This window comes from Sinocyclocheilus grahami, unplaced genomic scaffold (genome assembly GCF_001515645.1).
Source record: "Sinocyclocheilus grahami isolate Dianchi unplaced genomic scaffold, SAMN03320097.WGS_v1.1 scaffold828.1, whole genome shotgun sequence".
NCBI lineage: Eukaryota > Metazoa > Chordata > Actinopteri > Cypriniformes > Cyprinidae > Sinocyclocheilus > Sinocyclocheilus grahami.
The window spans coordinates 585056-599652 of record NW_015506007.1 but is presented as its reverse complement, the minus strand read 5'-3'; the positions used below and the strand labels follow the sequence as shown (position 1 = coordinate 599652).

General features: G+C 36.4%; 2 protein-coding genes across 2 annotated transcripts in view; both read right to left on the bottom strand.

The window, feature by feature from the left end:
- The window catches only part of LOC107562542 (proline-serine-threonine phosphatase-interacting protein 2-like), a 9095-nt gene extending 651 nt beyond the window's left edge, over positions 1-8444 (bottom strand). Inside the window, exons 1-6 of the mRNA XM_016247178.1 lie at positions 8243-8444; positions 7400-7500; positions 6663-6737; positions 2180-2255; positions 1762-1860; positions 1591-1687 (exon numbers count right to left, since the gene is read on the bottom strand). Of these exons, the coding sequence (XP_016102664.1) occupies positions 1591-1687; positions 1762-1860; positions 2180-2255; positions 6663-6737; positions 7400-7500; positions 8243-8275 (481 nt within the window). The 5' untranslated portion in view covers positions 8276-8444. The remainder of the gene's footprint in view (positions 1-1590; positions 1688-1761; positions 1861-2179; positions 2256-6662; positions 6738-7399; positions 7501-8242) is intronic.
- A 2866-nt stretch (positions 8445-11310) lies between these two features.
- sub1a (SUB1 regulator of transcription a) lies at positions 11311-13399 on the bottom strand. Its single transcript, XM_016247190.1, has 4 exons — positions 13329-13399; positions 12999-13118; positions 12794-12902; positions 11311-11783 (listed from the first exon to the last, which is right to left on the bottom strand). The coding sequence occupies exons 1-4, from the start codon at positions 13395-13397 to the stop codon at positions 11704-11706; spliced, it is 378 nt and encodes a 125-aa protein (XP_016102676.1). The 5' UTR covers positions 13398-13399; the 3' UTR covers positions 11311-11703.
- Positions 13400-14597: the final 1198 nt, after the last annotated feature.

The following is a 14597-nucleotide window of genomic DNA, read 5'->3' as shown; positions in this document are numbered from 1 at the left end:
GTTTTCTATTCACGACTCAAACGGACACTTCTCCACAGAGGAATAAAGCTGACATACCACAGTGTCAATACCACAGATCAAATCGTATATACAGTGCATTTATTGAAGCAACATATCCAGTGATGCAGGACTCTGTATTGACAGTGTGTAGAATTTTACACTAGAAATAAATTATATTTTTGTGGCCTTTATAAAAAGCTGATTTAAAAAGCGAAGCGTGTAATTACTGGACCACTAGCTACACCAAACTGAATTTAAAAAATAATGACAAAAGAACTGGTCCTTTCCTGTTTTCCATTGGTTGGCCAAACGGGTAGCCCCACCTCCAAACTCACCCCATTGGTTGAGCCCAATAAGACTGTTCAAACACACTGCAATTCCATTTGATGCCACTAGTGGTGCAAAATTATACATCTTTTTTACAGTAAATAAAATACAAATATTTATACAAGGTTGTTTGTTGATGTTATCAGTGTAGTGAGAACTTCAGGATTTGACTTTTTATGACTATGTAATAGTGTCAAAGCTCACCGTGTTTGCATGGGTGGATTTTAGGTTAGCAAGTTAACAATGTTTTTTTTAAACAGAGACAGGGAAACTCTTCATGCCAGGCTACAATATATTCTCACCACATGGTATGAGGAAGCTGGCAACAGCATTAGAAGGTAACCAATGTGCTTTTCAACCCTTGATGAAAAATGTAACAAATGCCTTCACAATATTCCTATTGAGCAGCAAAAGGGCTTGCAGAGACTGAAAAAGAAAAAAATGAATAACTTAAACACCATTTCCTCAAGGGAGCATTCCAGGGATTCATAAACAACAGTATTAACTGTATAATACTTGGTCCAGCATTAATATTATACTGTTTGTAAATTGTACGTCAAAGTTACATTCCTGTGAGAATTCTTACCGAGTCGTGATCTTATTAGTATCGTATTAGGCTGTATCCTAGAGGCCGCTAATACCGAACCTGACCCGTGTCCGAGGTACTCGCCTAAGTTTTGACCTCGGGTTTTCGGATCCAAGTGGACCCGTGAAGACCTCTAGTTTAGAGTGGTCTGGGTTTGATATCTGGGTCTTGTAATCAAACACAATGCATCAAATTGGAACATGTGGAATCATGAATGTGATTTACAATGGACAAAGTCATTTGGACTAATTTTATGGTGCTTTTATGATGCTTTCTTCATTTCAGAAAAAAAACTGAACATTTTTCATAATGAGGGTGAGTAAATAAACTGAATTTTAATTTCTATTCAAATTAGAGCTAAAAAGTTCACATTACAAAATACAAAGTAAATGTGTGTTCACATTAGTGAAACTTGTGCAAAATTTTGCACAGTAAAGATCCATTCTCAGTAGTACCGCAATGTATGAGGCACAGCTCACAAAAAGTCACTTTCAAACTTTCTGCTGGTCAACACTGTTGATTCGTGTCACCAACTTGATATGAAATCTGCGCTGGGAGATTGTTTCACCCTCATACAAACTTAGCTGCATGGATTCCATTTGAAATGACTGGATGTCGCCCGTGAGCGTGACACCACACCTTAATGTGTTGTTGTGAAACCCTGCTGCTGAGAGTACCTGGTGGTTTGTCTCCAGTTCTTCTGAGGTTGATAAAATGCTCAATGTCTTCTTGAATGTTACATTGCTCCAGTGACTTCCTCACTTCCTCAAGGAGCTGCGTAACACAGATACACATGGTGAGGCGAGTTCCACATGTGGGTCTTACCTGATGCCGCACAGTCAGGTTACCTCATCGCTGGAGACACACTGCTGGGAGAGATGGTTGAGATGGGTCCACACAACGTTTCTCAGGGTGCTGATCCTCTCCACTTCCTGTTTCTCAAAAAACTGGCAAACATGCACAAGAGATGTCACAAGTAGAAAAAATGTCTTTCTTCATTCAGTACACCAGTCAGTCAATAATCACCAAATATAAAACAACTTGTTGAAGCATGTTTTAATTTAGGCATTTTATGTGTAATTCAATAGATTTGTTTGACCTTTAATGGTTTTACAGTCAACACGAAATGCCATTTACAACCCATTTTCAAGAGGTATGCAGGCTTCACATGACCTGACATGAGCACGTTTGATTTGTCATCGATGTGTTGTGAAAAGCGATCATCGGTGTTGGAGTGTGTGATGCAGGTTGGGGCGTAAAGCTCACCTCACATGCTTTGACATGCTCGTTCAGCCACTCCTCTCTCATCTTCCCCAACAAGGACACATTCTGACTATAGATCCTGTCTATTATGGAGTTGAACAAACAAAGACATTAGAAATAGAAGCGTTTATGGCTGGGAAATACAGCTAAATAGTCACATCGCAATATTTTTCAGTCTTTTGATGATATTTAAATCATATCTTAATATTTTTTTTTCAGTTTCACCATAATTTTAACAAAAAATGTTTACACAGTTTTACTAAATAAGCAAAAGATACTTAATAATGTGCATTTATATACACTAATATAACAACACATAGGCATATAAACTACATATATTTCTGCTTTTCTGCTAACGATTCCACTTCCTTAATTTTTGTATTTTATTTTACTTTTGAGGAAAGAATTTTTTGGGGGAAAAAATAATTTCATACAAAAAAATTGTGTAAAATTATATAACTTTCATTACATCATTTTGATATTCTGATTTCTTTTCAGAAGCGACACAAATGCAGTCCAATAATTGGCCTTAAAATATATTAAACAATACCAATAATACTAAACAACCATATTTCATTCATTCATTTATTTTTATGAAATACTTTTGACAAAACTGATTAAGTGTGTCTTGTACTACACATATTGACATATGAACAACCGGTCCATAACTACACAAGCCTTAAGTCTCATTCAATTGGGAATCAGACTACACTGATTCAGCAGTTTGTTGCAGATTTGCTAAAAGGAACCAACTCATAAGACTCAATTGTTCGGGAATCGGACAACACTGATTTAGAGGTATGCTGTTGATTCACTAAAAAGAGCCAACTCATAAGTAGGGATGTAGCGATTCACTCAACTTACGATTCGATTCAAGATTTTGATTTCACGATTCGATTTTCTCACAATTTTTTTTACAAAATGTTATTGAAGACAAAATATATAGTAAATGAAAAGGTGTCCTTTTATTAGGCTATTTTTGCATGTTTCTTTGTGAAATTAAAATATAACAATGCTAAATTGAAATTTTAAAACAAACCTCAAATCAATAAATAAGTTACACAAATGAAAGAAATCTCTTCATATAAACAAACTAAGGCTTTGTCTGTGCTCTTTCCATTTAAAATTAGAGACAACCACTGCATTTTATTCATGATCTAAACAAAGATGCAGCATATATGCAGCATGAGAAGTTTTTAATATAAATTAGACTGTATAATTTCAAATTCTGAAGCAAAAACAGAATGGTCCGACTTTAGTTTTGTGAAACTATACATAAAACATATGAACGAAACAGTAGACGAACTCAATGAGACGCAAATTCACTCTCTGACAGCAGGTGGCACTTATGAACAGCAATAATACGGTGTTTCCTGGGTTACCGCTCTTAGAACACTACTTTAATATTAATATGCATCGTTCAGAGCCAAGATGAAAAGAAAATGCCATCTAAACTTTTCTAAAGACAGTCAGTTCCCCTCAGTGATACATTCATATAAACTCCTACCCCAATTGTATCGCGATTTGGTTAGCATCCCAACCACTGGTCTATAAATAGATCAGTGATCTCAACCGATTTGAATCGTTATGCTTTTGACTCACTAAAAAGAACCGACTCATAAGACTCAATCATTCAAGAATAAGACTACACTAACCTAACTGTACATATTGTAGGGTGACCATACGTCCTCTTTTTCCCGGACATGTCCTCTTTTTGGACCTACAAAAATGCATCCAGCCAGGATTTCTTAAAAGGGTCATATGATGTGCTTTAAATTTTTCCTTTCCCTTTGCAATGTGTTACAAGCTCTAGGTGCATAAAGGAGATCTGTAAAGTTGCAAAGACTAAAGTCTCAAATCCAAAGAGATATTCTTTATAAAAGTTAAGAGTCAGCCACGCCTACCTAAAACAGCTCGTTCTAACACGCCCCCACGTCTACGTCACTATGTGGGAAGATTTGCATAACGCCGCCCAAATGTTCACGCAAAGAAAGAAGGCGTAACTTTTATTCTCGCTGTAGTATTGTTGTTGCCGCCGCCATGTTGTGGAGACACGTGTGTATTTGTGTTCTGTGTGTTTCATTGTGAAAGCGAAACTACTTTGGTTGGCTTTCCAAAAGAAGACGATATCCGCTTCGTCATGCCTGGAGCTGATCCGTGCTGGTCGCTGAGGAAATACATCAACTTCACGCTGTGGCGAAGCGGAGTCTAGCCCGGGGTCGTCACATGTGGTTGCCGCAAGTATTCGGCCAATCACAACGCACTGGATAGCTGGCCAATCAGAGCACACCTCGCTTTTCAGACCGATGAGCTTTGTAAAAATCGACGCGTTTCGGAAAGGCAGGGCATAGAGGAGAAACAATAATGTACAGAATGCAAAATAATGTGTTTTTGAACGTTAAACCACAAACACATTTCATTACACCAAATACACCAAATAATGTTTAGCAACATCATATGACCCCTTTAATTGCCCAAAATGTCCGGGATTCGGCTGTTTTCTAATCCCGCTCCCCCTGAATCTCTGACCATTGCCACCTGCTCCCGCAACATGTGTTTTGCTCCCGCGATTTTCGTTTCCACTCCTTTAAACATTCTAATATTGTACATAATTATGGCACATCAGGGAGCCGCTCTCAGTATGCGGAGTTTTTAAATCTCTTTTGAATGAGCATTTGCCGCTGTTTACTTTCACTTTCGATTTCGCGATCACACGCACTCTTTGTAAAGGGAGCACATCTTACAAGATCAGATATTTGTCAATGAGCCCAGGATCTGTTGAGCGTATACTCCAGCATGGTCTTGTCAGTCATCTCTCCTTATTCTTGACCTGTGATCAGTCAAATCTGACTCCTGCAGCTCTTGTTGGATGCAGGGTTGCCAAGTCCGCGTTTTTTTCCACAGAATTGGGCTACTTTTAAACTGTTGACATGGGTTGATTTTCCCAAGTGGGTTAAAGGTTTGAAATATTGCATAAATTGCATTTGACTGAAATGCTTGTATTAAAACAGTTTGCATTCTACCTATGATAAATCTTTCATGGACTTCTACATTAACTGTTCCCTCCTGGTGGAATGACCTGCCCAACTCAATCCAAGAGTCCTTAATATTTTCAAGAAATGGCTGAAAACACCCCCTCTTTCATCTTCATTTGACCCTCTAACTCTAGCACTCTCTATTCTAATGCTACTTCTAATTTTATCTCCTTTTTTATTAAAAAACTTGACCCTCTAACATTTGCACTCTCTATTCCATTTCTATTCTAACTACTTTTTTATTTATAAAGAAAGAAGAGCCTCTAACACTAGCGTTCTCTATTCTTTCTACTTATTTTCTTATTATAAATAATGACCTTCTAATACTTGCATTATCTGTTCTTTTTCTGTTCTATTGACTTGTTTGTTTGTTTTTTTTAAATGACCCTGTATGAGTTTCTTCCATCTGCTGAAAGCAAAAGAAGATATTTTGAAGAATATTGGTAACCAAATAGTTGACAGTAGCCACTGACTTCCATAGTGTCTTTTTTTCCATACTTTGGAAATCAATGGTTATTGGCAACTGCTTGGTGACCAACATTCTTCAAAATATCTTCTTTTGTGCTTGACAGAAGAAAGAAACTCATACAGGTTTGGAACAACTTGAGGGTGTGAGTAAATTATGACAAAATTTTCATTTATCTTGTGAACACTCTTGTATTATATATACAAGAGTTTTTAATGTCTCCAGGTGTAAAAACTGTGGTAGCCTATGGATGTTACATGTTTTAAATACACTTTGTGTCAGGCAGTACTATTCGTGGACTGACATTTTATCAATCTATGTGATAACATTAGCAATTCATTTCCCTACTAAAAATGATCAACATTTCCTAGTAGCAAGGTGTTAGCACTATTTATTTGTTGAAGTAGTTGAACACAGATTTACCATTAGTAGAACACTACTGAACATAAACTCAGGTAATTCACACATGCTTAATCTGTTTCTCTCTCACACATACACAAAGCAATGGCTTAAAGGGATAGTTCACTAAAAAAATATTTCATTTACTCACCCTCTGTATGAGTTTCTTCCATCTGCTGAAAGCAAAAGAAGATATTTTGAAGAATATTGGTAACCAAATAGTTGACAGTAGCCACTGACTTCCATAGTGTCTTTTTTTCCATACTTTGGAAGTCAATGGTTATTGGCAACTGCTTGGTGACCAACATTCTTCAAAATATCTTCTTTTGTGCTTGACAGAAAAAAGAAACTCATACAGGTTTGGAACAACTTGAGGGTGTGTGTAAATTATGACGGAATTTTCATTTATCTTGTGAACACTCTTGTATTATATATACAAGAGTTTTTAATGTCTCCAGGTGTAAAAACTGTGGTAGCCTATGGATGTTACATGTTTTAAATGCACTTTGTGTCAGGCAGTACTATTCGTGGACTGACATTTTATCAATCTATGTGACAATAACTGAAATTATACATCGGTACTTACTTCATTTCACTGTGTCCACACACTTTCTTGGACAAACCGAGCAGTTCCTTGGCATATTTTTCTTCTATCGCAGCTCTGAAAATAAGTGTGTTTTTATATTTTAGATCAATGTTTTGTACATAATGACATATTGAGTTAATCTGTTGGTTATGTTGTTTGAATATTGAGTTAGTTTCACACTTTCTATATTGAGGAAATATTTCCACCCATTTTTGGTGTTTTCTCCATCCCAGCTTAATGAGTTTCTTTCTTCTGTTGAACACAGTTTCTGGTCCCCATTGATTTCTATAGCATTTTTTTCTATAAATTTCTGTTTGTTTTCCAACATTCGACAGAAGAACGAAACTCAAACAGGTTTGCAACAACTTAAGGGTGAGTAAATAATGACAGAAGTTTAATTTTTGGGTAAACTATCCCTTTAAGAAAATGCAATGGCCCATTTTAATTTCATGTTGACTAACTTCCAGTATTTGTTTCTGTAACTATTTGATTTAACACAGTGGCGCATTGGAAAAATTATAACTGTAAATCATTTTCACATCAACAACAGGAAATCTTGCAACAATGCTCGTCATGAGGTATTTTCCCCCCTTTTTTTAAAGACTTCGGTTACTGTAACATTCCTTCAGTTATATGTGTATGCACTATGGAGGGTTTACCCGAATGTATAACTGTGAGAACGTCAAGAGTTTGAGGTAAATGTGTCAAACTAGGTGGTAATGACTGTGACTTCTCACCTGGCCTTCATGAAATCCTCGATTTCTTTGCACGTCCTCTTGCCGTCATTCAAGTGCTGGATGATGCTGTCATATCCAGCTGTGCTGATGATTTCAGTGTTCTGATATCACAATTGAAGAATAACAATATATATATATATATATATACAAAACACATAGGCAGATGTTTTATCAAGTAACTTCACAAAAGTCACACCAATTATTCGTAATCTGAAAGCACAAGCCAGGAATCCACAAAGTGCCACATGTATCACCAATTCCTCACTGTATACATGAAGGCTATAGGCTTCAGAAACATGGTGGTTTGAACTGTTGACTATCATTACTCATGAGAGCTCAGTCTCTGTAATTTATTAGTCTGAGGGGCAGACATAGCATCATACCCAAAGCCACAGTCAACATGAACTATCTCCCAAAATAAAAGCTAAGAAAACAAAACTAAATTGCACTTTATTGCCTGCTTTGCCTAATAAGGTCTGATTTCTCAGGCTGGCATGGCCAATAGTCAAATAGCATGCAGACACAATTCAGCATGAGACAGCACATTGAGATACGCTTCTTCTTTTTTATTAACAATATATTATTTTATAAGAATTAACTATTTGGGTTGTTTAATGGACGACAAGGCTACACATTATGTGTTGACCACACTTCCCTTAAGGAAAATCAGCCCTGTTTCGATATGTGACAGGCGAGCTCAAAATAAAAGGTTTAACTATTTGTTTAACTTGCATCAAATCAGAGAAAGTTGGTTATCATTTATTATTATACAAATAAACAGTATGTCCACTATATTTTTCACTAAGAATTGATTGTATGCCCCCCAAAATACGAAAACCTTACCCAAAAATTATCTTTGAAATGCAGTTCTCTCATTGCGTCGGCTGCAGTTTGCTCACTCAGAAAGTGACTGTGAAGTTCCGTATCAGGCTGTAATAACGCTGTGACTTGATTTTACACAGACGTGGTGGTCTGCTGCACATCGAGCTTAAAAATAACACGCCTCAGGGTCCTAAATGCGCATCTTTCACGCCTGTCCAGAGAGCGAAAGTGGCTGTGGAACAGAAAACGGACCCGCAAATTTTAGTGGACTATTCTACCACCTAGTGACTGAACTGTGAAGTTGCAGTTCTTATGAAGTTGTAAAATAAACCTGGCCGTCCTTAGGGCGGTGCAACCGGTGCTATAATATAATAGGCTATAATATAATATAATATACTTTTTCGTGCAACATTGAGGATTTGCTATTCATCCTTCAGTCTACTTGCAAGGTGAAGCACAAGAATGTATCATCAATCTTAGTGCTGCAAAGAGAGCGGATCTTCCATGCAATGTTTTAATGCAAATATACCAACTTGATTTTTTTTATACGGCCAACTTTTTAAGAACCAATTAAAAAACTGGCTAGTGAAGGAGCAGACCTCACATTTAAAGGCAAGAGAAGCTGATTACATGACCTGAGTGCTCATTGAATGTGAGGTGTGTCCAAGTATGTTGTCCCATACTTGGAATTTGAGCACTGTATTTAACCCATCCAAGTGCACGCACACAGCAGTGAGTAGTGAACACACTCTACTCAGAGCAGCGGGGAGCCCGGAGAGCAAAGGAGCTATTGGGGGTCCGGTGCCTTGCTCAAGGGTATGAAAGGTGGAAGAGAGTGTTCATTCACTCCCCCCACCCACAACTCCTGCTGGTACTGGGACTCAAATCTACAACCTTCGGGTTACAAGTCCGACTCTCTAAGCATTAGGCCATGACCGCAGTGGAGTGTGACGAATTAAAAGAGCAATTATGCATTTTGTTGCAGTACCAGATAAAGCTTTATACACAAAAACAGCTATTTTAAAAGCAGAGCAATTACAGTTTGAGGCAGGTCACAATATTGTGGAATTACAGTAGTCCAGGCAGGATGTTATAAGAATGTGCATTACAGTCTCAAAATTTCTCGGGGACAGAACCTGTTTTAATTTCGCAATTGATCTCAGATGAAAGAAGCTGCCCTTTACCACAGAACTGATTTGTTTGTCAAGGTGTAGTGACATATCAAATGTAACCCCAAGACTTCTTGCATGTGGTTAAAAACTAGCTGCAGGAAAACCCTAATTAAAATCAGAAGACCTTTTTGCATTTACTTTCATTTAATTGCAAAACAAGTACTAGTCATCCAACATTTAATCTCCTCATACGTAGCAGTCACAAAAAAAACATAAATGATAACCATTATTGGTTTTTGCTGGAAGATAAAATTTTGTATTGTCAGCATAGCAGTGGTAGGATAATCCTATATATCTTAAAAATGACACCCAAAGGAAGCATATAAAGTGAAAAAGAAAAGGAACTAAAATAGACCTTTGGTGCACACCGCATCATAAAGGAACCAACAAAGAAGGAAATTCCCCAGTGGTCACTGAGAAGGTTCTGTCTTTAAGATAAGAGGCCAACCACTGCAGGGTAACCCCCTGAATATCCACCACCTTTTCCGGACAATTTAGCAGAATACTATGATCGGTTGTATCGAATGCAGCACTTAAATCACTGGCCTTCAACAGTGCAGTTTGTGAACCACAGTATGTTTAAAAACTAGAAGGTACAACTCCATTTGAACTGTTAATAATAACTGTTACAGCTGCTCAGTTTCAAAAACTTCCTTGAAAAGACAAGTTGACATAACATCAGACTCACAGCTGGAACATTAAAGATTCACAATCTGAACAATTTGATGCTGGTTGACGCAAGTTAGAGCCAGTCTGCAGATTTGAGAGATTTCATAGGAAATTGCATAGTGTATGATGGTCACAAACTCCGATTTTTTAGGTTCAGACTCTGATTCCATCCAGTCAGACTTGTTTGGCATTTTGAGCCAATTTTACAACACGTTTTCATTTGGCACACATTTTCTAGAAATAAGGCAAATGTTTCTGCGGGAACCTTTATAAAGTCTGGTAGTGTTTGATCCTCAGTTGTTTAGTGTATGAAGACCAGTGTTTTCTCTGTGACTGTTTAAAAAGTTGGTAAGTGTATGATGCCTAGCGTTTTAAAATGTCTTCAGATTTTCACAAAGTTGAGAAGTGATGTAGCATTCATGAAGTGTATTCCAGCCTTTAGCTTTAAAAACAATATCAGCTAGCTGAGCAGAGGAAATTAAAGGCACTCCAAAGAGAAAGGAAAACTTGAAATCGCATCATATGACCCCCTTTAAGCAATTAATTAAAAAGACTTACTACAATAGGGGGTGGTGTATATTAACAATTTATAATTAATTACATAATTAACATAATAGTATAATCAAATAAGACATAATACTACATGAACTAGGGTTAGGATTAGTAGTTAACACTTAATGCATTTCTTTTGGAATGTTACCTTTAAACCAAAATAACCAATAGATGGCTGCAGTGATCCACATATTTTGCTCACTATAGCCCAGTGGTTCTAAACCAGGGACCTTAAAATAAATTCAAATCATTTAAATTAAGTTATATTAAATTAATCACATTTATAACAATCTAAATAAAAATAATCTAACCTGCTCTAATTGACATAGCTGTCAAAAAAACAAAAAAACAAATAAAATACAGCCTATACATATAGCAGCATGCTGATTTGCTGCTCAAGACACATTTCTGATTATTATCACTGTTGAAAACACGGATTCTTATTTTTATTAGAATTCTCTGATGAATAGAAAGTTCAAAAGAACATTGCTTAAAACATAATTTTTTTTAAATCATTATAAATGTTTTTTTTTCCATCACTTTTGATCAATTTAATGCATCCTTACGGAATTTTAAAAACAAAAACAAAAAAACACTTACGAACAGTACAGTATCTGTTCTCAATACTTTATCAGTTTTTTTGTACCTTTATAGTTGTTTGCGAGAAACTTGTAAATCAAAATAAAACAGCCTTTGTTTTGTCTATCACCTTTATTAAAAATTAAGGGCACAAACTCACACCGTCTCTCTAGCCAACCCCTTTGAAAACCCCAACCATGAAAATCTCAAATATAAAAAGACATACAATGAACAACTACTTCAATAAAACCTAACCTAAAATTTACATACAAAGTGTCCTGGTCACCACATTGGCTTTGCGAAGCATGCCGCTCGACAAAGGCAAAAACAAAGCAATTATACATTTGTCAAATTTATGACAGATCTCTTAAGACTGTGATCTGTCCCTTGGCCGATTTAGAGAAGGTGTAGATACTGTGTTTGGGCATTGGAGGGCAACATAAGCAGAACTGCAGAGCAAGAATCCGTTTTAAAAAAGCATCCAGGTTGCCAGTGAACTGCAGGCAGATCTTATATTCTCCTTACAGCATCGTCAATCTCACTTATCTGCTCTTTTAGTTGGTTCCACTGCTCTGGGTTCAGTGAAATACCTGTAATAAGCACATCAAACAGAAATAAAAAAAACTCGGCTCACTTATATACAAAAGTACTTTTTTATTTTTATTTTGAATTTTGAGCATTAGAGTTGGTAAGTTCAATTCAATCCAAATTAATTATTTGTTCACATCACTCAATTTTAATTAAACAGAATGCTTTAGTACACAAATGTGTGTATGAAAATATGTTTATCACAAGGTATTGCTATATTGGTGCATGTGACAATTATTTCTCCTTGCATTCAACTGGTGAGAAACAGTACACAGATATGGCTAATTTGTTAGTTTCTTTTGCTTCTTGCATTTTGAAACCGTTTTGCAATTGTGCAATGGCCTTTTGGTCAAAACAAACCTTTTAATCAATTTATGAGAAAATATACATAATATCAAGATACTGATTATTTATATAGGCTACATTTAGAATTTTATTTTATGTGTGTGTGTGTGTGTGTGTATATGTGCGTGTATTCCCCTGTAGAGTACAGGAAAGCCCATATAGGCATAATCCATGTAACCCAATGTTTTAAGAATAAACATGTTTAAAATAATATTATAATTGAATGTTTAATATTACCAAAAATGCCTAGTTAATTGTCTGTGTGCTTGTATATTTGTGTAGTGCATTTCACAATTTAGTTAGTTTTTGTTAGGCTTAGTTCCTCTTAGATGTGGATTTTTAAAATGCATACCCCCATAAAGCAGCCCTCTCTAATTTTAAATACAGGTTACACTTTATTTCAAGGTGTCATTGTTACACTGTAATTATACATTTAAATACTGAGCAATATTATTCAACTACATGTACTTGCTATATGGTTAGGGTTAGGATTCGGTTTGGGGTTACTTGCATGTAATTATGCATCATTTATTGCTATTATAATAGCAAGTACATGCAACGTGTAACAAGGACACCTTAAAATAAAGTGTTTCTGAAATACATAGCACAATCTCTACCAGGTGCCATTTCTACTGTCACATTTGAACCCACGAAGAGTAGCACCTACCTTTCCGGCCTGGTTTCATTTCACCTTCTTGGTCCATCCAGTATTCCCGGATATCAATCAGCACTTTTCCCTTGAAATCACGAACACTCACATACCTCATCTTTCCTATCTTAAAAAAGAAAACAATACATATAATATATAATTGTGTGATCCTAATCTGCATTAAGTTAAGCTAAACATATACTTTTTTCATAGCAATCTTCACCTGGAACATATTGTCATTTTTACTGCTACTGCTTTTAGAGGCAGATGACCCTTTTGAGGTTTCTCCACTTTTTTGTTTCTTTGATGGCCTTTCTGGTGTTGCTTGCTTCTTTCTCTTGGCCTGAAATACAGAATGTCACATCAAACACAAAGCCAATAACACAGAAACTGTGAATTTTACATTAAAATGGTACTTCTAATGTTCTGGCAACACAAAACGGGAGGTTATTCTCAATAAATGTCCACATTTGCAGATGTAAATACTCTTGGATGTGATGTGCTTTTCTTTCAATTGGATAAAAGTGTAAGGTGAGGATATTAATTTCTATACCTTCGTATCAACTTCACTGTCAGAGTCACTGTCTGAGGAAGAAGACAACACTTCCTTTGACTTTGGCATCCTGAAAAGGACGACAATGCCATTTAAATGAAAAACCAAGCCAAAATACAATTGTGAAAAGCATACATGTAATTTACACTATTACATTTAGAACTATGTTGCTTACAATAATTTTGAAACAAACAAAAAATACATAATCTGCGTGCAGGTAACTAACAACTTCTTTATGGTTGCATCCTCGTGCTTTGCAGTGATGCTCTAGCATACAAGCGTTTGCGATAAAAAAAAAATGCATTTATTTTCCAAAGAAACAATGCTTTCACTTTAGCTTAAGCAGCATGTCAGGGAGACGCTGTGTGTTTCTAGGCGAAAGCAAAAGCACTTTATTTGGCCTTCCGAAAGTAGATGCATTTAGGAATCTTTATTACTTACATTACTTATATTAATCTTATATTACTTCTATATTTTTAACATTAAAGCATGTCAACATATTCTGTTACACCAAATACACAAAATAATGATCTTTTAAAAAGCATCATATGACCCCTTTAAATTAAACAGCTATTATGGAAGCTGTAATGAAGCAACATTAATTTTTAGGGCCCGAACAATGCAGTGCGAGGACCCTATTAGAATGAATCGCATTTTTGAGGGCCTAAACATGCTCGAAAACTCACAAAACTTTGCACACACATCAGAACGGGCGAAAATTTACGTCTGTTATGGGTTTTAGAAGTGGGTGTGGCAAAATGACTCCATAGCGCCACCTATAAAATTTAAACTAAGCGCCCCTTCTGCTATGTTTCACATACGTTTACGAAATTCAGCACACACAATGTAACACACCAATAAATACCAACAAAAAAGTATCCTGGTACAACATCTGATACCCAACAGGAAGTCAGCTATTTTGAATTTCCTCTATGATTTTTGTGCAGTTTTTGCCCTTTTCAGGCCTCCTACAGTTTTAAGTGGATCATTTTCAAATTTGGTGAGTGTGATCATCAGGCCTTTGCAATGCTAAATTACAAAGATCTTGAGTTTTCGTGTCCCTGCGGCAGCCTGACATTAGGCTTGTTTGACTTCATATGGCGCCGCAAAGATCGGCTGCCGCCTGACAAAAGCAATGCATCCTTGTTAGAAAGTTTGTCCGAATTTGATCGGCACTGCAGCCGCCTTACGATCACATGTGCCATCAAAGACCGAGACCAGCCACCAAGGTCAGTCACTGCAGTTACTCAAAATCAGCTGTGAAAAGCC

Bases quoted from the DNA above. Each gene is read 5' to 3' on its own strand.
- sub1a (XM_016247190.1), bottom strand. From the start codon at position 13,397: ATGCCAAAGTCAAAGGAAGTGTTGTCTTCTTCCTCAGACAGTGACTCT. The intron at 13,119-13,328 runs GTATAGAAATTA...TCTGTATTTCAG, and splicing joins ACAGTGAAGTTGATACGAAG to GCCAAGAGAAAGAAGCAAGC. The intron at 11,784-12,793 runs GTAGGTGCTACT...TGCTTATTACAG, and splicing joins AATGAAACCAGGCCGGAAAG to GTATTTCACTGAACCCAGAG.